At 26.1% G+C, this 25,013-nt stretch overlaps 1 protein-coding gene across 16 annotated transcripts in view; it reads right to left on the reverse strand.

Annotated features, from left to right (window-relative positions):
* The window catches only part of LOC129916742 (heterogeneous nuclear ribonucleoprotein R), a 57,064-nt gene that overhangs the window by 7,895 nt on the left and 24,156 nt on the right, over positions 1–25,013 (reverse strand). For 6 of the 16 annotated variants that reach the window (XM_055996849.1, XM_055996848.1, XM_055996852.1 and 3 more), the window contains exons 6-12: positions 14,610–14,744; positions 14,404–14,540; positions 14,187–14,327; positions 14,007–14,113; positions 12,462–12,562; positions 7,642–7,826; positions 1,955–2,189 (exon numbers count right to left, since the gene is read on the reverse strand). In XM_055996849.1, the coding sequence (XP_055852824.1) occupies positions 1,955–2,189; positions 7,642–7,826; positions 12,462–12,562; positions 14,007–14,113; positions 14,187–14,327; positions 14,404–14,540; positions 14,610–14,744 (1,041 nt within the window). Of the gene's footprint in view, positions 1–1,954; positions 2,190–5,456; positions 7,360–7,641; positions 7,827–12,461; positions 12,563–14,006; positions 14,114–14,186; positions 14,328–14,403; positions 14,541–14,609; positions 14,745–19,226; positions 19,363–25,013 lie in introns of those variants that run through there. The other 10 variants (XM_055996860.1, XM_055996859.1, XM_055996857.1 and 7 more) reach the window with 6 other exon arrangements.

Genomic DNA, 25,013 nt, shown 5'->3' on the forward strand with positions numbered 1-25,013 from the left:
ATATTTTTAAAAGATAAAAAAAAATGATTGTTTTATTTTTTTTTTAAGAACCCATACTTGTGCTATTTAAACTCAGCAATTCAATTTCATTCATGTTTCTTTTCAATAACAAATTTACTGTACACGTTGAAATATATTAACAAAGAAAATTAAATTGATTTTTTTTTAACATAAAATTAACAAAAATGTATGAAATAAATTTAAAAAAAAAACTTAAAAAACGTAAAAAAAAAAATAATAAAAAAAATGTAAACTTATGGAATAAACGAATCGATTAGTATTCAACATTATAATAAAAACAAATAACTTATTTAAATGATACAAATATGAGTAAAATATTATATAAGTTTTTTTTATTAAAAGGACATAATTATTAGCAAAGCGGGGAATGATTAAAAACACATTGAAATATTAATAAAAAAAGGATCCATTTTTTTAAACTATTAATATGTATATGAGTTAAATAAAAAAAAAAAAGAAAAATAGTAGCATGTGCAATCGCAAAATTTTTGAAAAAAATTATTCAAACAAAATTGTATGTGATACCATTATACTGAATTTCTGTTTAAAATTTAAAATACAGATGCAAAATAATAAAATTTTATATTTTTGAAAAAAAAAAAACAAACAATTTAATGAAAGTTAAGTACATATGTATAATGATTTTTTTTTTATAGAGAAAGCCAAAAAAATAGGCCAAATCATTTCGTTGCTGGCGTTGTTTATTTTAAATAGATTTATGATTTGTAATTGTTATTGCATTTCTAATTATCGGAAACGACTGTAAAAAAAATTATATATACACTCGTCAGTTAATCTTTATTTGTACGGTTTTAGATTTGTGTTTTATTTATTTTTTTATTTTTCAAGTTCTTTTCTGTCAATAACAAAAATAATTGTGTATGTTCTGACGAGACAATATTTCGATATTGGGAACAAAATTGTATTTTGTTTTTCTTTTTTAAATAAAACGTGGTTCAATTGTTATAATAATACATAAAAATGTTAATTTGAGTAAAAAGAGAGAAAAAACAAATAAAAAATAAATTAAATTAAAAAAATTAAAGGTTGTATAAGTTACATGATTAAAGAAATTAACTTTATGCTGCACAGTGTACACGTGTAATGACGTTAAAATTATTTTAATGAATCTCTCTCATACGTTAATTTTATGGATACTAATCGATTCAATTTTATATAAAATGTATGTTATTTTTAAAGAGAGATATAATAAGATTTTGAGAACCCATACTGCTTTCAAGTTCCAATTTATTTAACTAAAAAAAAAAATGTATTTCAAAAGAATTTTGATTTTAATGTTTTGTATATTTATGTATAACATTTGGTACGACAAATTGTGCCTTTTTTCTTATAAGAAACATAATGGATACAAAAATTGAGATAAAATATTTTAAAAAATCTATAGACAACAATAAATAATATTAAAAATTGAGAACAACAATTCTATAGGAAAACGATTTTTTTTTTGTTGATAAAGGCATGCAATGAAGTATTAAAATAACATAAATACTTTTTTAAAAGCAGTTAAAATGAACTATATTTGTGGAATTAAAAAAAATAACTTTTGAAATTTGTTAACATATATAAAAAAAAAAAAAACAAAAAGCAGTAAGAGAACCCACATTCAAGATAAAAGCACACGTTTTTTAAGTTCTTTTTTATAAGATATGAAATTTTATTTAACGGTTTTATAAAAAGGAAATAAAGCACATTGTTTGATGCAAATTTGTAATTGCAACAAAGATTTTTTTGTGAAATTTGGTCAGTGAAATGTGAAGATAACGTTTTTTTTTTATATTTTTTTTTTTTTTGTAATGTGGTTAAGGAAAAATTTATTAAATATAAATAAAAAAAATGTTTTTTTTATTGACAAAGAGAGAATTAAAACCTGTTCTTAATTTGGTTTTTTTTAATGTAGAATAACCTTTCTCACCTGGTAAATTTTGTAGTGGTTTGGCGCGTTGGGTGCCAAGAGCGTTGGGACGAATTTGTCCCGCCCCACGAACCCCCCCGGTTGCTGCCTGCGCCCCCGCGGTGGCCACCACCCGCTGAACTGCCGCCGCCCCCACCACCACCGCTTGGAGGCCCCCCAGATGATGGATGTTGCCACGGAGCCCAGCGGCTCGGCCACGCGTGGCCATGATTCCACGCCCACGACCATCCCCCTCCTATTTTATTTTGATAAATTTTTGATATTTTTTTAAGCATTCATTTATATATATATATATATTGATCGCCAATACAAATTTAGATTTGATGGTTTTTCAGTATTTTTTTTTTTTTCGAAAAGGTTTGAGTAGTTTTTTGTGTTTTTGTAGACATATTTAAAATGTAATAAAAAACGAGTTTCAATGTTTAGTTTTTCATTTTAACAAGTTTGTTGACGAACATATATATAATTTTTTTTTCAAGAAGTTTACCGAAAATTAAAAAAAAAAGAAGAAAAAAAGAAAAAAATCGAAATAATCGCGTTAGATTTTTGTGTGAAAAATATAATATGGAACGTAACAAAGCAACATATATAGAATAACAAAATCAATAAACTAATATTTAAATAACTAAAAAAAAACTTAAAGTCTAGTTTCAATATTTTTTTTTTTTTTCTTATTTAAATTATATAAAGCATACACAGTACTTTATTTTCATATTAATTTGAACTAAATGTCGTTTGCAGAACTAATAACAATAGTTTAAAATTTATATAGTTTTTTTCCTTTGTTTAATACAAGGTATAAATAAAAAATATTTTTTTTTTGTAAGAGCCATTAAAAATATTAACAAGTGAAATTTGAACTGGGAGGTTTTTTTGAATTTTAATTTAGAAAAACAAACGATGAGCTTGAAACTTAATTAGACTTATCAAATTACAGTAATTATTGAGAAAAACTTAAATTATTAAGCCCCTTGAGGATACAGTTTTCTATGTTGGGACCAAATCAGATTCCGATATATGTATATTTTTAAGACAGATCATCCTATTCGGAATTTTTTCAACGAAAATATGTAATTGTAATTGTATTGACAAAACAGGGTTTTCGGAGCAAAAACAAGTTTCAAACAATAGAAGGAAAAAATTTTTAAAATAATAAACCAGTGCAATCCACATGAATTTTTTTCAGGTTGGAAATTGAGTTTTATTAAATCTTTGAACTGTTAAATAATTTGTAGCCAAATGGCGTAGGTATACGAGATTAAAAAATTCTAACCAATATTTAGAAGCAAAATACTAGTTTAAAGTAGGTTTTTTTTTTGGGATATATAGATTTGTGGTGGACAAGTTACCAAATTCTGAAAGCCCTTCAATTGGTTTTTTAAGCATACATATATTTCGTTTGCACCATTACTTTTTGGACACAAAAAAACAGTGCAGTTTAAGGGGTAGTAACACCTTGTAAACCACGAAATCGAGCGTCATTTTCATCAGCGTATAAAACAAAGAAGAAATATTATTTTCTTTTGGTGTTTATTTAGTTTAATTAAGTATATTAATAGGTAACAGAATAGGCTAATTTTAAATTTTTTAATGATGTGAAATTTTTTAAATGGCGGTGTAGTTCAGGATGATAGTAAAATCCTGTGCTCCCATCGGGCGACCAACTAACTCCTACAGTTTTTAACCGATTGGGCTGAAATTTTGTGCGGTGCTTAAAAATACTATTCTCTAGTGAAGTACGTAGGATTTTTTTGAAATATTAAAATTTAACGATTTTATGGTCTTTTTTTCAACGAATTTTGTTTATGGAATGAAATAATTTTTTCAAACTAATGTTATTTCTTTAAAAATTAATATTTCAAAAAAATTCTACGTACTTCACTAGAGAAAGAATAGTATTTTTAAGCACCACACAAAATTTCAGCCCAATCGGTTAAAAACTGTAGGAGTTAGTTGGTCGCCCGATGGGAGCACAGGATTTTACTATCATCCGGAACTACACCGCCATTTAAAAAATTTCACATCATTAAAAAATTTAACATTAGCCTATTCTGTTACCTATTAATATACTTAATTAAAATAAACAAACACCAAAAGAAAATAATATTTCTTCTTTGTTTTATACGCTGATGAATATGACGCTCGATTTCATGGTTTACAAGGTGTTATTACCCCTTAAACGAGTGTCCAAATCACAACACTACCAATGCTACCAGATTACGAATATATGTTATTTAATTTTGGATGCTTATGGTTTCGAAAATGTTGCCTTTTTTTTAGTATCCCAGTGATACTGTAAGGAATAATATTTTTAAAAAATTCTTTCCAAAACAAGAAAAAAAATGTACTCTTCAAAAAATGTAAATTAAGTTTCAATCCCGTTTTCTGAATTCAAATCCCTACTAACAATTTTGCTTCTATAATGCTTTACAGAAGCAACAATTGCATCTGTAAAGCTTTATAGAACCGAAATTGTTTGTCGGGATGGTCACAAATTTTATATTTATTGCTTTTAAAAATAAACTTTGACTTAAAAATTGTCTGTCTTAAGATAAAATTAGTTTTACTGGGTATTAATATCTTAACACAGTCGACTCCCTCTAAGTCGAATTTCCCTCTAAGTCGAATTTTTTTACCATTTTTAATGAACGATTTTGAAGAAAAAATATTAAATAAATCCCTTATTCGAATTTCCCTCTAACTAGAACCGATTTTCGAGTCCCGTGAAAGTTCGACTTAGAGGGAGTCGACTGTAGTTTGAAAATCTGCTTGAAAAGGAGTGAGAAGTAGGACAATGCTTTGAAAATCTGTTGTATGCCGTACAAAAGAAATATTCAAGCTACCAACAAGTCAAACGCATATATTTTTGGAGTTAACAATTTTTTTCGATACAAATTTAGCTATTGTATCTTGAGAGAAAATATTAGGAAAATTAACAATATACATTATTATATGTAGTTTCCAATCGTTAAAAGAATAATTCATTCACAGTGTTTGCGTTTGACAATCGACCTTTGCAAATTAAGATAATGGAAATTACTACAAGAAAATCACTTTTCACTTTCACGAAAGTTTTGAGAACAGAGAATGATGCTTTTCGTTATTAATTGAAATTTAATTAAAATTTTCCATCAAAAAGATTACCAATTTAAGATAAAACCTTCAATTTTTTCCAGCACTAAGAGTAGACTATCCTCCTAACAATTTTATGTTTTCAATGAACAACAACAACTTGTGTGTTACCACTAAGTTCATAGGCTGGAGTTATAGCTATTTCACGGGGACCAAATTAATGTTTTTTTTTTAATATTAAAAATATTTAAATACTGCCCACATTATTAACTTAAACACAATATTCATTTAATTGTTTTGTCTAAATAAAATTTATATTTCTTATGCAAACAAACATTTTTTCAATAGTCTTAACCCTTATACGTACATGTGTGATGATATAACAACGTAAATGAAGTCGTTCTATTCTCGTTCATTATTTATTTCTGTATTGGTAATATTCTAAATAGGCTTTTTTTTAATTGAGAACCTTTAACTTTTTCTGCAAAAGACATTTGTCTATTAATCTATTGAAAACAAATTTTTAATTCATAAACCTAAGTATAAAGTTCTTTGGAAAAAGAAAGTTCAGTGATGAAGCCAAAATAATTATTTTAATTTTCACAAAAGTTTTCGGAATGCAATGCCGATATTAAATTAGGATTGCCTCTCAGAATAAATCATTATTTTCTTGTTTTTTTTTTTTTTTTGATAGTGTGGAAATTTGGCTTTTTGAACTTCGGCGCAATATTTTGTTCATAGTTTACAATATTCGTTGTACAAGAAATAGTATGTTTTTCAGCTTCTACAACTTAACCCTAACAATAGTAAGCAAAACAAATTGGCAGCAGTTTCTTTTTTTCATCAGCATTGTATTTGGTCATAGCGACACTTCACTGGTTTAAGGTTAGTCTAAAATGACGACAGAAACTAAAAATGAGGTGTTGGTCTCAGCAACAATTATAATCGGTTTTCATAAAATCGTATAAAACGAAAAACTTGTTTACCTATCCTTGAAAAATTTAAATCAACGTAATGTAAGTGCAGTGTAGTTTTCAGAAATTTCATAATTATGTCAATTTTGACATTCAAATAATAAATCTTCTTCTTCCTTAAATTCGGAGCTATTATGTTCTTGATGCCGTTACTAGTTCAGTGAAAGCCTTAGGTAAATTAATCTCTTTTCATCAAAAAAGTACAAAAAAAGGAAGATTTTACAGTGCGCTATGAGTAAGAATATACAATTGTTACATTTACAATTTTTTTCGATACAAATTTAGCTATTGTTTCTTACTAGGAAAATTAACAATATACATTATTATAGTTAGCTGTGAAAAATCGTCAGGGCATGCCTTCAATATGACCCCTAAAACAACTTTAGGGGTGGCGATTTTAAATATGTATTCCATTTTGTATTTTTTCTTGACTTGAGTAGGTCAGCAATAAAAGGAAATATTTTAGCTTTTTTTAATAGAACTTTTTTTCCAAGGAACTGAATACCTATCTTCGATTTTATTAACAAAGAATCTCATATGAATCAATTTAATCATTGCTGAATGTAATCACTAAATTGTAAAATGATTTAAAAATTTTGTATAAATTTATTTTGCGATTGACATACATAATAATATGTGTATTATTTATTGGCATATTTACAAAACATATTTAAAAATTCTGCAGGTATATAATGCAAATAGATACAATTTAATAATTTTTTTTTTTTTTTCAAAGGCGAGTTATAAGTTCTTTGTTGAAAATGTTAGTATTGTCAAGCTCTTATTGTTAGTATAAGTTATATTACACATAATTTTTAATGATTTTTGTTTTGTTTATATGAATGCTGTATTAGTATAAGCTGTAATAATAATAAATAAACTTAAAATTAAAGAAACAATTGAATAAAATATGAAAATGAAGCAAAACAATCAAAAAAGCACTAATAAATAATAATTTTTGTTTTTAAAAAATAATAAGCTTAAAAAGCGTAAATAAAAAGCAAAAAGCGGTTCAAGCAATTAAAAATAATATTACAAACAAAAAAATCTCAAATAATAATAACAAAAAAAAAATTAAATTAAATATAAGCTTAATTTAAACTTAAGTTCATTGTGTGATTTCCAATTAATTTTTGTATGTTTTGTGTTTAAAACGTTTTCTCAAATTATAAAAACTAAATTTTATTTATTTTTAATTAGAAAAAAAAAAAATGTATTATATCTTTAACACCACCCAGAAGTTTGGAATACTAGTCCAAATAATTGATTTCCATGATTGGGCACCAAGGAGAATTAAAATACTAGAGCTACGTGTTTCAACTGAGAAATTTTGTAATTGATGTTCTTGTTGTTGCAATCCTGTTGTGCGTTTATTTGTATGAATATAAAACAGTTAAAATAAATCAACACATGTTGAGTACGCAGAAAATAAAAGAAAAATAAACAAAAAAAAAATTAACAAATTATATATTTATAAACAAAATAACAAGAAAACAAAAATAAACAGATTTTTGTTGTTTGTCAAAAAAAAAAAAATAATGAAACAAAAAAAAGTAAAATCAAAAGAGGGGTTCACTTCTACAAAATGATGGTTGTTTTTTTTTCAAAGAATCAAATTTTTACTAGAGAGGAGGAACCCACCACATTGTTCCTTGCCGTTCTATGCGGTTCACCAGCGGGCGGTCCTCCACTTGGAATTGGTGAGACCCCGCTTGGCGGATAGTCAAAGTAGTATTCTCCATCGTAAGTTCGGTAATATTCATCGTAAAATGATTCATTGTATCCGCCACGATAATCCGAATAACCATAAAAGTCGTAATCATAATCTATAAATTTTTAAATTAAATAAATTTTGTTTTTCTTTTCTAGCTGTGTTGAAGAGATTTTTTGTTTTTAATTCTGCAGCCAGCATATAGATTAATTTTTTTTATTTTGTTTTATTAATGTTTACTTTACAACGTAAAGTTTTCATTTAACATAATATCTTTATGTTGTAAGATGTCTAAGTAAGTTTGACAAACACAAAAAGAAGTTATAATAAAGTTTTTTGTTTCTACAAAAAAGAAAAGAGTAGTATGATTTTTCAAATTCGTCGTTAAATAAAATACAGATCGAAAAGTTTTACTTTTAAATAAGTTTGATAAAACATAAAAATTAAACTTAAATACTTTAACAGTGTATATATGTGTTTAAAAATGTAATTTTTTTACCCTATTGCTGGGTTTGCCTGTTTTTTGATAAATACCTATTATTCGTAGATTTAATTTTGTTTTGTAACACATTAGCGTATCATATATTTTTTTTATTGTAAATGATATGGCCTATTTGTAGTTTAACATAGCTCAAGGTTTATAATTGTTTTGAAAAAAAAAAAAATTGTTTGAAAGATTTAATTTACAAGAAAGCTGCTATTATAGTTCTTATATTTTTTAGTTAAATTTAGGCCTTATGTTCAATTTGCATGAGTTAGCTAGCCTGGAATCGACTAAGCTAGGATGATGACTTGCGATTAGAAGATTTGTAAACACAACTTATGATTTTACAAACACTTAATAAGTTCCCTATTGATTAAAAGACTTTTTCACAAGAAAAAAATAATATCCCCAACATTTAGTTTTTACGCATTTTTCGAATAGAAAAATTTACCAGAGCCTAAAATTATCACGAGCTAGAAAAATGAATCACATTTATCACAGGCCCGACGTTTTACATATGTCTACTGAATCCGAAAGCAATCTTTTCGATTCGTATTCAAATATTTTAAAATATAAAAAACTCACAAAAGGATTTTTGAAATAATTTTTCTAAACGATCGTTCGGAAGCAAATACGTGTAGAAACATCTATGTAGAAAATTCTATGCTGTACAAGATTTGCATATCTTCGGCTTATATTTAAACCTGCTAACTACCGCCTGCTAGCTCTACAAAAAATTGATTTAAAAAATGTAGTATTTCAAATCTTATCAATTATTTTGCATTAAATAGTATAAAATCTTAGAAACAACTTTGTTATTTTGAATTTGTTCAAATAACACTTTTTTCCTATAATTTTTTTTTTCAGTGTATAAGAAATTATTTATTATCATTATATCGTCACAAAGACACTGTTTCTCCAAACATCATTTATTATCAAAACAAAAACTTTTTTGTGATTTTCATTTCCATTTTTGGCCTAAATTTATTATATATTTTATCGGAGCTTAGCATATTTTCCGTTTCCATCTGAAAGCGGATAATGTTTGCTAATCAAAAGTAACGATAAAAAAAAACAATAGTTTACCGTCACGTTAGCCAAGCCCACTATGCCAAAAGAGAATGTCCAAAAAAATATACACTCTTTTCAATCGAATAGATACACTATTTTCTGAAAGGTCACTAAACGTTTTTTCTTAAAAGTGGTACGTCACCTTATATGTAATAATGTTATTAATTGTTTGCTGTTAGTTTAAGATGTTGGAAAAGGCAGCTTTGTTATTTTCAGGGAAAATTCACCCTGAAAGCTCATATAAGTGGAGTTATGCTAGAGTAATTTTATAAATGAATTTTTGTTAACTCATTTAAAAACTATCAAATTAGTCGTTTGGGTACTTATGCCGAATAGAAAAAAGTACGTATACGCAACAGTGCACCATACACTTTCTTCTATGTATCTAAGTATCAACCAACGTACGAAATTTGGATGTGATCTATTCTCAATTCAGATACCAAGCGACTCATAAACAACAACTTTTCACATGTGGTTCGTTCTTTTATTTTTATGAAATAAAGTTAACTTTTGTTGATGTGCTAACAAAAATCGTGGTTGTTGTTTTTTTTTTTTAAGAAGGCACTGATGTGCCACAATTTCCGTTGAAATTCCTCGTTATAACGAATGAAATACTTTTTTAAGTAAACTTAGATGAAATTTGTTCCACGGAACAGATTTTGTGGATTCTATTTTATTATTCTGCCTCCATTTTATTATTCCAATTGATTTCAATTTTGGGATTTTATAAATTAGTTAGTTGTAATATGAACTAAATCTAGTTCGTTTTGAAAAAAAAAAAAAAAAACAATTATGATTGACAAATTATCAATTGATAAACTGATAAAAGTTTAAAATCAATTTTTAAAAGTTTAATAAAAGCTGGACCATAACTTAGAAAAAAAAAAAATTGAGATTGAAAGTACGGAATTTAAATATTGATCAATTTATCAATTGATAAATACTGACAATCGTAAAAAGGGGTTTAAGTTTCTCAGCTTAAAGCATAAAAAGTATACTTCTAGAAGGAAGAATTAACCGGATATGCTTGAACAAAACAAAATTGAAAAAGGTTTAAATATGATCTTTCTAATTTTAAAGATACCTAAGGAAGAAAAAGTGCAACAGTGATATTTTACAAAAATTGCAACAACATAAAAAAAAATAATTGATAGAAACAAACAAAGAAAACTGGACAGAATACTTTGCAAAAGATTTTATAAAAAAATGTGTAGGTATATTTTGAATTGTTCTTTCGCGTCGCATTTAACAACATTTTGAAACAAACAGTAAACAGTATTAGACGATTACATACCTTCTTGGATAAGAAATCAAATATTGAACCTTTGAAAATGTATCTAACTATTAATTTAAATGTGCACGTGCAGGCATGTTTGTCGAAACGGTAAAGCCAAGATTTTTATTGAACTTTTGCACCTAAATCCTTACAATGTATGTACATATTAGCAAGACCAAAATTTTAAATATTGAAGTTTATTATTGTTAATCAATTATGAAATGAACTATTGAGTTAGAATATTATACACACTGAACATTTCGCATTTTCTATGAATCGCTTATGAAACCCTATGGAGCTTTCTTATTGTATTGATAGCAGCATGAAAACTTTAAATTCCAATCAAATAGATTTTTTTACTAAGGTTTTCTTTTTTTTTTCAAATTTTTGAAAAGTAACTAAATTCTGAAAACAGTTCAAAAACTTGAACTATGTAAACTTTGAATACTTAAACTTATTACATGCCGGGAATATAAATTTTAGATATATTTTTATGTCTATTATTTGAGTGGAATCTTATTAGTACTTACCTACAGTAAAAGAATGTTTTTTTTTTTTTCTTTCTTTTAATATTGTTTAAATGAACGAAGAATAAATCGCATGTTAATATTAATTAGCTTCACAACTTTAAATACATAAATAAATTTTCATTTAGCAAGTTTCGCAAAATAAAGCCAATATTGACTCACGCAACTAACATATTTTAAAGGAATCGTAAAGAAAAATTAATGAAAAGATGGATCTAATATTTGTAAATCCAACATTCAAAGATTATAAGGTTTTTTAGTTGTGAAGTTAATTATCTCAACATGCGAAATATTTGGTTCTTATATATATGTACTTTTTATTTGAAATGTTTGTGGGTTAAAACAAATAAATTTTGCACTACAAAAATAAATTATTATTAAAATTTGACTACTTATATAAAAAATGGTTAATTTAATGAATACAAAAACTTACAAAAAAAATCGTGCAGAATAGGTTGTTAAACAAAAACACAAGAAGATTTTTAAAATATGTATAACTTTTACAGCCCACAAACTTTTCAAAAACAAAATCTCATTAAAAAGCTATGCTGAATAAAAATGTACAGATAAATTAAGCGTATACAAAAAACCTTTAAACGAAAATTTGACTAAACATAAATGTTAAAGCTAAAATATATTTATATATATAATTTTTAAATAAAAAAAAAACGACTACTTTTAACCGTATTGTGATGAAAAAAAAAAAACACTATACAGGTACACTTTAATTATAAACATAAACTAGACTTATGCGTGCGTAATGGATGGCAGAAATGGGGAGAGAGATAATATCAATTTAAAATAGTTTTTTTTTTTTTTTTGTTAAATGTTTTTAAGCTAAATCAAAAACCAAGTTAAGTAAATTATAAGTTAAAAAACGATAGTATTATATAAAGTGAAAATAAAAACAAAAATTATGAGGAGACCTAGCATTATTACTGCAATAGGAAAGATACGAAGGTTAATTTATTAGATGAGACACATTAAAAGTTTAAAAGATTTGCATTTCCATTTCTACTTTTGTTTTTATTTTTTTTTTTTTTTATTTAAAAACATATTGGCCAAAAAGCACAAAAAGTAACCAAAAACGAAAATAGGAAAGAAATGCAGTTTTTTTTTTTTTTTTTTATCTCTTTATGTACATTAATTTGAGTGAATATTTATATAGAGGTAGTAGAATTGACTGTCAATGCAAATCAAAATCCTTATTTGATAAAAATTAACTATTCTTCTTACAAAATAAAGAATACATGGTTGGGGAATCTAATATAAAAAAAAACTATTTGTTTTCGCTGGATAAATAACTTAAATACATTCTCCTGTGATGGAAAGCTTGCTCTCTGCATATATAAGTACTTAACAAGTTTAATATTAGTTTTAACATTAACTTACCATAATCCCGAGCCATTGGTGCTCGTATAGGAATTCTTGGACCCCCTGGTAGTCTCATAGGAGCCATTGGCATCATGCTGGGGTGTGTTGGTGACAGGTTACTATAATCAGATCAAGGATAAGGTATTCTTAAAATCGTTCATAACATATTTTTGAATTTTTTTATGGCAAAAATATAATAAAATATGGTACCCAAAAAATACTAAAGTTTTTGTATAAAAAAAATTCATACAAATCTCATCATGAATCTTCTTTTATTTAAATTAAATTTTGTTAAGAAATGACTAAATTCAAAGTTTTAGGCTCGCTATTTAACTCCTAAAACTTATTTCCTCGTAATAATAATAATAATAAATCTTAATTAAGACCTTCCAAATAAATTCCCTCGAAATCGGTTGGCTCGTTAACTAGGACTTTCTCAGAGACTAACAAACTGTAGCGATTTAAATTGATCCCCATGAGTATAAATTATCCTTTGGACCATTATCCGTCTTTGTTTGTAAAATAAAATTTGAAAAGTGAAATTCACAGGTGGAGATTCGTATGTGATTATTTCATAAAGTTGTTTGAATTTTTTTATTGGTAGGAAATCATTTTGTGTGCCTTTAAAATTTCTTTCAGGAGAATTTTTGCACAGAATCTCATCATGCCGCGTGGAAAAATTTGATGTGCGGAAGAAAGGTCAAAAATGACTGATACAAAGATTATGGCTTTTCTGACCGTGAAATTTATTTATTCATATTTTTTTATTATTCAAGGTTAAAAATGACAACCCGCAGCAAAAAAAAATTTCTAATCACTAATTTACCGTTGTTTTTAACAAAAACGTAGGTGTTTTTATGGAAATTTCTCAATTTTCTCTTGTTGAAAAATGTATGGTAAAATGCAGCAAACGAAAAAAGGGAATGAGAATTTTTTCTACTATATTTTTAATGTAAACAGCTAAACAATATCTATTAAGTAATCATAAAAGTTAGTTGGGGTAGCATTTTCCAAATACAGACAATTATTTTAATTTATTGTGGTTTTATCCCCCAGATTTGTTTGGTTCATACAATATGTATGTATATAACCTCTCAATACGGCTTAAAATATCTTGAATATTATGGAAACAAATAAAAAAAAAATTAAATTACACGAATTTGGTCGACCATATCAGATCAAAAAATAAAATCTCCAAAAAAGAGCTGATTTGGTCGCTTAAAAGCCTATTCTCAACTTTATTGCGACTTACAACTATCAATTTCATATTTGATAAAAACTAAATTTGATATCTTATTACTAATTTAACAAAAGTTTTGAAAACAGAGAAAAATGCCAGCCGTTATTAATTGAAATTTAATTGAATTTTTTTTTAAATAGTTGACCAATTTCCTCACAATTTAGGTTTTAAAACACCAAATATCAGTATTTTTCCAGTTGATAGTTGACATTCGCAATACGGGTGATTAGGTATGCATTTAAGAGGTTATATTTTATGAACTCAATTGAGAAAATATGTCAATACAACAATTTAAACCACCCTAGCAATTATATATTACTTACCCGACTATTCCTGGGCGACCTTGCATCATCTGCAACATTCTACGTTCTCTGGCCCGAAGAATTTCTTCCTTCTTTTTTTTATCTGATGGTGGTTTGGCAAGTGAAACCTATAAGAATAAAAAATAAACCAATTAGGATTCCATTTTTTGTATTTCCTTCAATTAAAAAAATCCTTTATACTTCAATATTTGACATTCCAACTTCTTTGCCATTAAGGCCTCGCATTGCAATAACTGCATTATCACGATCTTCAAAATGCACAAAAGCGTAGTCTTTTATTTTTTTGACGCGTTCTACTTTGCCATATTGCTCAAATTGTTCCTATAAAAAAAAATTATATATATTATGAATGAGCCTTTTTTTTAATTTTATTAAATATTTTCAAATCTATACTTACTTTCAGTTTTTCTTCGCTAACATCTTGTGTCAAGTTTCTAACATATAAAACTTTAACTTTTGACATTGTCTGTTCGTCGGGCTCTTCCTGTGGATCAGCCCAATCAACAATTATATCACATCCCCAAACCTGTAATTCATGTTGGGAAGAAGACAAATTAAAAGCATATTTATGGAAACTTTTATGGATTTATGCACAGTGACATACCTTAATTCTACCAGTTCCCAGTCTTCGTTTAGCCAACGAAGCTGCTTTATGTGATTCATATTCAAGGAAACAAAAACCTCGATTTTTCTTTTTGTCATCTGGTGAGCTATAGATTATAACTTCAACAAGGCCGGCTAGTATTTTTTTTTTTTTTTTTTGTCAAATTCAAGAAAATAATTTTAAAATAAAAGGAAAAAAAATTGTAAATATTAAAAATAATGAACAAATAAGTATTTGTTTGCTAAAAATAAATTTTTATTTTTTGATAACCAACAAAAAAATTAAATAGGAAAATGAAGTTCCAATTTTTTCAACAAAAAAAAAATATATTACTACAACTACTACAATGGTAATAGTTTTATGAATAAAATGGCCAACGTTTTTGATTTTTTTTTTTTTTGTTTTAACAATTTCAATCCCCAAAATTCCAATGCCAAAACGCTTTTAACAGTCCAAAAACAATCACAAAATAAATACATCAAAGTTTTATAAATAACATTATAATAAAAACCATATATCTCAACGAAACTTTCTTGTGGGGGCCTGTTAAAGCGATCAGGAAAAGGTATCACCAATAAAGAAGCATTATTAAATTGAATAGCTTGTTCCTGATGGTCATTTATAGCGATTTTTCTAACTATTGCTGATTGAAAATTTCCTTTGCCTCTCTTTCAGTAGTCAATCTAATTACGATTTTAAACTATCAATTGATAGTTGATAAAAATCAAATTTCGATATCTTATTAACAAAAGTTTTGAAAACAGAAAATAGTTTCAACCATTATTTATTGGAAACTTATAAAACTTTTAAAAATTAACCAGTTTTTCCATATAATACGATTTTAAAATACCCAATTTCAGTATTTTGAAACGATCAATTGATATAGTATAAAAATTGAAACTCATCAGGGAAACGATTTGTTTTATTTTGTTCAATCAGCTTGCTCGAAAAAATGAATTCGCATCAGGAAAACAAATAAATTTTATCAAAAAATTGGTACAACATTTTTTTTTGTATTTCGAATAACATCACTTAGATCTACTTGAATTTTTTTAATTTTCATTTTCCTGTTCGGCTAAAACGGATCCCTTTTGCATATGGTTTTTAAAATATATATTTTTTACATTAAACAGCAAGTTTGTGGGAACGCAGTGTTGTGTTGAGTTAAAATAAAATATATAGACAAAAACTTAATATTTTGTTGAAAAATATAGATATCTGATTGGTTTTTTTATTTTTCTAAATTTTTAAAATAATAAATACGTATGTAAATAGAGGTAAATAGAGAGACAGAGAGATAGAGAGAGGAGGTAAAACAAGATAGTTTATACATTTATACCGTTAGATTTTCTTTTTTTATTATTTTTTATTTTTTTGGAATAAAAAAGTGAATTTTATATTCTGTTGAGGGTTTATTTCTCCAGTCATTACCTTTTCTAATGTGATCCTCACTTTAAATTTTGATTTAAAATGTTAGGTTTTTTTTTTTTAAATTATAATGGGTTACAGAATTTTTAAATATAGGTATGTCATGTTTCCAAATTGAATTGTGATGACAGTATTTTTGGCTACTATTAATTTTTTTAATTTTTTTTTTGTTTGATAAATTGTAAACTGTAGCTATACAATATTTAATTTCCTCAAAACAATTTTGTAATTTTGTTTTAGTAGCTATCAAATATCTAGGGTTTTATCATTTGATGTTACTTAAAGTATCTATACATCGCAACATTAAAATTATTTAAGTTAAACTGTTGGTACCCAAGAAAAAACATTTCAAAATTTGAGTAATTTTACAATGCAACATAAATTATAAAAAAAACCTCATCCGTTAAGACTAACATACAAAATGTTTATAGTAGGTAGGTATAGAAAATTAAAATAATTAAATTCTTGATTTGAATGAAATCAACTTTATTTAGGATTTAAGAATAATACCTAAAATAAGAAATATTGGCGCAAAATTTTAAATGATTTGGTAAAATGCTATAGCCATTTTAGTATGTTACTAAGTTAAAAAGCAATTTTTCTTTTAACTTAGCCATTGAAATCTATAGTTTTATCTATTAATTTAAATAAGCTAACGAGGTCCAACGACTGAGATAGTTGGGTCCCATGAAGCGTATAGACACAAATACTCCATCCCGGAAAACTTTGAATCCATTCCGCATGAAAGGTGGAATAGGGGAAGACGTTGAACTGAATATTTTGCAAATCACAGATTTTGTTACAAATTTTGTAAGGTCTAATTGACAAAGGATTCGGTTGTTTATTGGTGAAGAAACGCTTTCGAATTTACCGTTCTAATATGACCGGAAAAACGTTCAGTTGTAGAACCGGATAGTCGCTAGAACCTTGAACAACTCTTGAATTTATAGGTTTAGCGAAAAAATTGAATACCATTTTTGTAGAACATTCAATTTTGTAAAGAAAAATGCTAAAATATTTTCACATGATATTTGTTTGACGAGTTATAAACGTCAGAAGAAATGTATTCCCATCTAAAAATTGACTAGTCTTAACGACCTTCTAGGTAGGAGATGAATAATCGGTGAATAAGGAACCCATTAAGGTAAATCCATAATACCTTATTGCTTTTTATCATCCAGGTTGTTATTGTTGTTTCAACACACAGCAACATTTACTGCAACTCATCCAGTTTTTAGTACTTTAATATTTTGGTTTTGGGGTTGTTAGTCCCGGGCAGTGTTGCCAATGTAACATAAATGTGGCTCATACAACTTACACCAAAAAAACTATATGAAAAAATTAATTAAAGAAACACTTTGGTTTTGGGACGCTATCTATTATTAAACATTAAATTTCAAACATAAAGCGTAGTATGCCGACCGAGTTAAATTTTAGCTCCCATGCATTTTTCTCTACAAAATCTTTGATCAATTATATTTTGGGTAGAATTTACTATAGCTCATTTTTTTTTTTCAAGACTTAACTCAATAAAAAATAAACACTTTTTTAATTCAAAACACAATTTGAAAGATTCATATCAATAATCTCGCAACACTGCAACCTTTAGTTTGACATCTACGTATATCGTTCGTATACCAAATCTTTCGGATCCCAACACTGTTTTATGCATGATTTTCTTTTTATATTTTTGATTATGTGTTAATACTTTGTGAGGTTATGTACCTAGATCAGGATTGTAAAAATATCAATTTAAAAAAATTAAGAAAAAAATTGTATCCATTAAAAAAAATTTTCACTATAAAAACACTTTGCATTTAAGAAAAAAAAAATTCTTCTGCATTGATAATTTTTTTTTAATCCACAATATTTTTATTATTATTATTATTATTATTATTATTTGCAACAAATATTTTTTTTTTAATTTGTAATAGAAAGCAATGCATTAAAAAGGAAAATGATTTTTTACAACCCTGAATTAGATACATTTCATTAATTCATAAAATAATTTTTCTAGATCACTTGTTGCATTGCATATGCATATATTAAGTTTAAGGTCTTCGCTTTAATATTTACCTTATTATAATGCAAAGAGTAATACGAAATAAAGTTTTAAATGTTTCGAAATATTTTTCAGCGAAACTTTGAGGCGAATCTAAAAAAAAAGGTATTTATCGAAGAATACATTACATCAACAATATTTTACATCAACCTTAGTGAGTACCTTTTGTGTTGTCAAATTTCTTGTTTATAAAAATTGATAGCTACTCTCTTTTTTTTTCTCCATTATTAAAAGTATCAGTAAAAAAAAAAGAAAGCCAAAAAGGATTCCAAATGTTAATTTATTTAGTTCTCTATTTGGTTTCAAAATCGAATTTATTTATTTAATTCATTGAATTTTCAAATAATAAAATTTAATGCATTAAAAAAATAACTTTAATAATCAAAATTTTGTTATAAATGCGAATTTGGCAGAGTTTTGGAATAAAATTGTTAAGCTACAGAGCTAAATGGTCAAAACAAATATATTTTTATTTATGTTTATAAATATTGTTTAAAATTTAATTTATACTCTATTAATTTGTTTGTGGTTTCAATTATACAAAAATAGAAATAAAAGTAAAATATTCAAATAAATTAGTATCAAACGATAAAAGAATTTCGTTGAGTCGGATTAGTACATGAGATATCCAATTAACGTAATTATTATTAAAAAAAAAATATACCATATAATTTGTTAATCATTTTTTTGTTGTTTCTTTAGAACTCATTTTTATCAAATCAAAGAGCACTATATCAAATGCAATCAATGATTATGGTTCAAGAAATTCAACTTACGACAATAAAATGATCATTCAATTGAATATATTGTTTCCAATTTTTTAAACGCTAAACAAAAATCCAATTCGTTTTTTTTTAATATACATAATATTATATGCGTAAAATAATTTCGTTTACCTTTTTTGTTGTTTTTTTTTAGGACCAATTAAAAAATTAAAGGGACAATTTTGATCATGCACAAATAATGCATTAAGTATATATTTGTTTTAATGTTTAAATTTTTTTTTATAATTTTGTGTTTGTGTGTTGTGATAAGGATGTAGTACACTTCTTTAGTTGGGATTTAAAAAAAAATCATTGTTTTTGTGATTTTTTTGATTTTTTTTTTTCAATTGAATACCACTTACGTGCATGCTTAGTAAATTCCTCAAATAATTCGTCGCGATCTCTATTCTTAGGTATATTGCCGACAAATAGCCGGTGATTGTTAAATGATATCGTAACACCAATCTTTTTGCCTTTCCGAATTTCATAATCATTTAGCTGCAATTAATACAAGTTTTTTTTCACACAAACAATTTTGTTTCTATCAAATTAATGAAATGATATTAAACAAAAAAAAACTAAATAGGTTATCCAATTTGATCCTATTAATGAGTGACATTGTTTTATCCTTTAAATCCTTTAAATACAAACTTAATAAAACTAGGTTTAAAATTGATTTTTTTCACTGAATATAATCCAGGTTTACAAGGATGTATAGTATATTAATAGATAATGTGATTAATTTATGAAATGCTGCAATAAGAAGTCTGCAATAATAAAATTTTGAATAAGTTCCAAAAACAGCTACATATAATGTATCTAGCAGGATATAATATCGATTTGAGTATGAGTTTACGTGTTTGATTTAATTCTGAATTGTATAACATAAAAAGAAATGACTTTTTCATTTGAAATCTCAGAACGATATTGGCTTTGGATTTCGCTAGTCATTTTTTTATTCTGTATTAAAAACTAAAACAAATGTAACTTCACAGAAAATAAGACCACCTAAAATTTGTGCGTGGTCTTTTGCCAAAAATTACTTCCGTCTTGAATTAAGCGGAAATCCACTTAACTTAAGATGAAAATCTTCTTATTCTCCTAAGTGGGTCAAATGTGCACAAGAATTTTTTGTAAACTTTTGCACCACATAAGTAGGTTGTAAAACCATACTTGTTGTATGAACTTACATATAACTCACACAACTGGGCTCAATAGTAGATGTATAGATGTATTCTTGTAGGGGCTTAAACGTTGTACTAAAAATTCCTTGGCATCAAATTGATTGCTTTAACCGTTTAGAAGATATTCGTATCCAAATCGCAATGCATACGGGTCATAAGAAAACTATTGAAATCAGTGGACATTGGTTTGGATACGAATATCTTCTAAACGGTTAAAGCAATCAATTTGATGCCAAGGAATTTTTTGTAGAACGTTTAAGCCCCTACAAGCCCCTACATCTTGTTAATTTCAAAATAATGAAGTTTCAGTGAATTGGAAAATTTTTAAAAGTAAAAATTGTTTTTATAATTTTTTTTAACTTTGACCTCGAATATCTTTAGAATGGTTAGATTAATGAAAAAAGTTAATAAGACCTTTTTTGTGAAGCAATCTGTTTTCTACAAGAATATGTCATGCGTGTTTGATTATTATAATTTTTCAATTTGTTACAAAATTAAGAAAAAAAACGAATTTTTAAAGATTTTCTCGATTTTTGGACTTTAAATATCTACTAAACGGTTATATAATTGAAAAAAGTGTATTATGCCTTTTTTGTAGAGCGTTCAATTTTCTACAAGAATATGTAAAAAAATTTGCTAAATAGTCAATTAATAAAAAATGATTTTTTTTTCGTAGAAGCTTGATGTAAAAATGGAAAATTGGGAAGCTGAGGACCTTCCCATTAATATAAAGAGCTCATATTTGCTGTGTATATTCTAGAGGTAGAGGTATATTCTAGGTGTCGATTTTTCGGAGTACAAAATAGAAAAAAAACGAATTTCGATTTTTTTTTTACCCACCCTAATATACATACATATGTATATATTAGATAATTTGACAACCTTTATTTTTGGGACACATTTTTGTCAATCAAGCCATAATAAATTATTCATCAATACCATAAATAGGTCGAAAAATAGTATAACAACGCTGAAAACATAGCTTTATATTATTCACTGTAATTTATTCAACGCACGAGGTATAAGACCACCTAACTCCATGCAGAGTTGTAAAAATATCAATTAAAAAAAAGTAAAATGTGCAGGTACATTAAAAATTTTTTTTTTAATATTCATCGAATTTCTAACAATTTTTCTAACAATTTTGACTGTTCGACCATATATTAGCTTCAAAATTTATCTGGGAGCTTATTTTATCGTCAAATAGTCCATATTGTAAGAAATTCGACGAAAATTAAAAAAAAGTTCAATGATTTTTTCTTTTTTCTTCTATTTGTTTAATGCAAATTATTTTTGTTTGCAAAATTTTTTTATGGAAATTGTTTTATTTGCAAAAAATATATTCTTTTTTATTTCAAATGCATTTTGTTTGATTGATAGTTTTACAACGCTGTTCTTTATTATTGATTGAGCACACCTAACTCCATGAAATAGAACTATCATTTGATATATAATCATTTTTTGTTGAATTAGATGCAAGTTTAAAATATTATAATAACATTTAGAGGAAAGAGTTTTAAATTAAATGCTTAAGAATAAAACTAAACCTTAACTTTTACCTCAACTAAACAATATTCAAAAAATTTGCGTTAGGCCCATTGATATAGAATATGAATAAAATAATAGACTAAATTTGTACGTTCCAATGCTCAATATTGTATTGCCTAAACATTATTTTTCATTAAAAAAATAAACATAATTCGAATTGACAATTTATCACGTTTTCATACTCAAAAGGATTTTGATCAAATAAAGCATTCGCACATGTTACACCTAATGATAAATATAATGTATTAAAGTTAAACGTTAATATATTCTCCCTTTTGACAAATGAATTAAAAATAAAAAAGAAACCTTATTAAAACTGAAGCAAATAATTTAAACTCTGTGCAAATCAAATAAAACAAAACACAAGTTTATTTAATCTCTCTTTATATTACATTCCATGATAATAATTATACTTGCATTTCGTTTAAATATATCTTTAAATGTTAAAAATATATTTGCGTTTAATTTTTATATGTTTGTCATTAGATGTAACAAATTTAATTTTAAGTTTAATTAATTTATGCGAATGCTATATAATATTAATTTAGTTATTGAATTAAAAAAAAAAAAAAAACAAACAAATATAATTTAATAAATATGTTGTTAAAAAATATATATATTCACTAACAATACGATTTAAAATGGTGGTTATTAATTTTCATTAGTCTTCCTATAAGAGTAATGTGTAATTTTAATTAATTAAAAATCTTACTAATTTTTGTATACGCAATGACTGGAGATTTTTTCTACCATTATACATTATTATTTTTTATTTTTTTTTTGTTTAAATAAAATTATAAAAATGCAAACGATAATTATAATTTGACCAAGCACAATACAATAATTTATAGTATGTATATTATTCTCTTTAGACATAACGTCGGCTAAGAGTGTAAACTTACTCCCACCTGTTAACTCCACATAAAAATGATTTAAAAAAGTGATTTTAAATACAAATAGCTAGCTTTCTAAGCTTATCAAATTCTTTTTCATTTAGAAATAACTTTATGTTGTTTTGGAATTATTCACACATTTAAAAATATTTTCTTTATTAACATTTGTGTAAGGAGAGTAAGAGTTGAGTTAGCTGTTTTTCACTCTGAGCCGACAATAATTCAAAATATTAAAATAAAAAAAGTTTAATTAAAATATTGTGATCAAGAATAATTTATTAAAAGAAAATTAAAAAGGATGTGATGTTATTAAGTGCGAAATAGTAAAAAAAAAAAAAAAAATAAATACAATTTGAGTGTCAAGTTGATTTTGTTTGATTTTTTATATCGAGGAAATAATTTTGTCAATTAAATTTAGAATGCTTAGTTAATTTAACATTTGAAAAGAGTCTCATGTGGGTATACAATAAAAATAAAAAACAATAAAAATGGATAAATATAAATACATATAGATACAAAAATGGTTTGAGTAATATTGAAAAATTCTTTCTTTAATAAATATAATCTTCTAAGTGAGCTCAAGGGCTGTCTTGTGGTTTTTTAATAATAGGCCAATGAAATATTAAATAAAAAGACAACAAGACAGGCTTTGAGCCCCTCAAGAGGATCTTAAGAAATTTGTTCCATTGTAGGAGAATGATATATTTGGAACAATAAAATGACTTATTCTTTTTTCTTTCGTAAAATTTTAACTTTTTAGCAAACAAAAAATGATTCAAAAAAAAGGGAGCAATTCTCGTTCAATAAATTCACAAATCAAGAAATTATTTTATTTCTGTTTAATGAATCTATTCACATACAATTAACACTATTCTTCGAATGTGGTGAAATTTTTTTCACAATAGAGATAGTTGAAAGGCCCCTGAGGTCCCAGGCAACTTAAAACAACCTAAACAAATACAAACAATTAAACACTAAAGCTAATTGTACGCGTGATTGAAATATCTTCCAATGTCGGCAGAACTGACAAAAATCTTCCGATAGCAACCAATAAGTTGCAACTAATTTCCTATCAAGTAAAAATTGTCTGTTTATATGGTTGGATGATTTTATCAAGAAATTAGACCAATCCTTGGTACCTAGACAATTTTTGTATCTTCCAATTAAAAATTGTTTATCTGCATGGCTGGAAGATAAGATTTAAGAAAACAAAAAATTGGTAGACTCATTTACTACTATGAAACTTTATTATTTTTTGTGAAATTGTGAAAAATTTTTTTCACTTTGTCTCCAACGCCTTGCCAAACTATCTATTTACTCTGCAGAACCTGCATCCCACAAACATCGCCTGGGCCCCTGTTCTGTAACTTTATCACTGGCGATAAACGCTTTTGAATGTCTAAAAAATCCACTTTCTTCTATAAATAAAGCAAAAATTTTTCATATTCCAAAATTATGAAGGAGAAAATATGATTTTGAACGAAATTTCTTTAATTTTGATGTTATAAAATGGATTTTAGAGTCGTTCAAAAATTGTATCGCCAGTGATAAAAGTTACAGAACAGGGGCACTGGTCTCGATCTCCTGGATCTACAAAATTTGTACATACATTCAGCACTTCTTCTTCCCTACTTTGAATTTTCCAAATCCAAATCTATTTATGCTTTGATTCTCGTGATTCTGTCAATTCAAAATTGGACGAGGTTGTTGGCAAGAATTTCACCCAATAACCAATTAGTTCACAATCGTCCAATTATTTAAAAATAAAAAAAATGTGTGTTTAGATAAGCTCATACGATTGCAAAAAGTCGGGAAATTTTTTGATAGAAAATTGGTAGAAAATTGGATACCAATTTTTTTCCTGTCAATTTTGACCGAAAAAATTGGATGTTGACATGATTGATACAAAATTGGTTAAAATTTGTTGGGAAAAATCGGCCAAAATTTTAATATTGTAAAAGTAAAGAAGAAAATGGACAGAAAATTGACTACTAACTTTTTGCCTGTCAATTTCGACAGATAAAACTGAATATGTAAATTGGATATGATAAAAAATTGGTGAAAATTTGTTGGAAAAAATCGGCCAATATTGGAAGATCTTCCAATTGTTATATACTTAGTTTTAGCTTAGAAACAATTATGTACATAAACGAAACACAAAAAAAAAAGTCACAGCCATACAAATTTAGTGATTCCTTGTACTTGCGAAGTGTATAAAATTTATTTAAATTCAAATATCACTTCGATATTTACCTAAGGCATGTAATTTATGACCTACAAGTTTAGGAATACGATGAAAACCACCAATTAAATTTACAAAAATTCAATGATGATTATATTGATATCTACATAATATTTGATTTGATTAAAATAAAACTACCTATAAAAATGTACCTATTCACTGTTATTTTTTGTATTATAACAGAAAAGATATTTTCCCACGAATCAAAGATTTATAATAAAAACAAACATGCATGCCCAAGCACATTCAACCAGGTGTGATGATTATTTTTTTTTTTTTACT

This window comes from Episyrphus balteatus, chromosome 3 (assembly GCF_945859705.1).
Source record: "Episyrphus balteatus chromosome 3, idEpiBalt1.1, whole genome shotgun sequence".
Lineage (NCBI taxonomy): Eukaryota > Metazoa > Arthropoda > Insecta > Diptera > Syrphidae > Episyrphus > Episyrphus balteatus.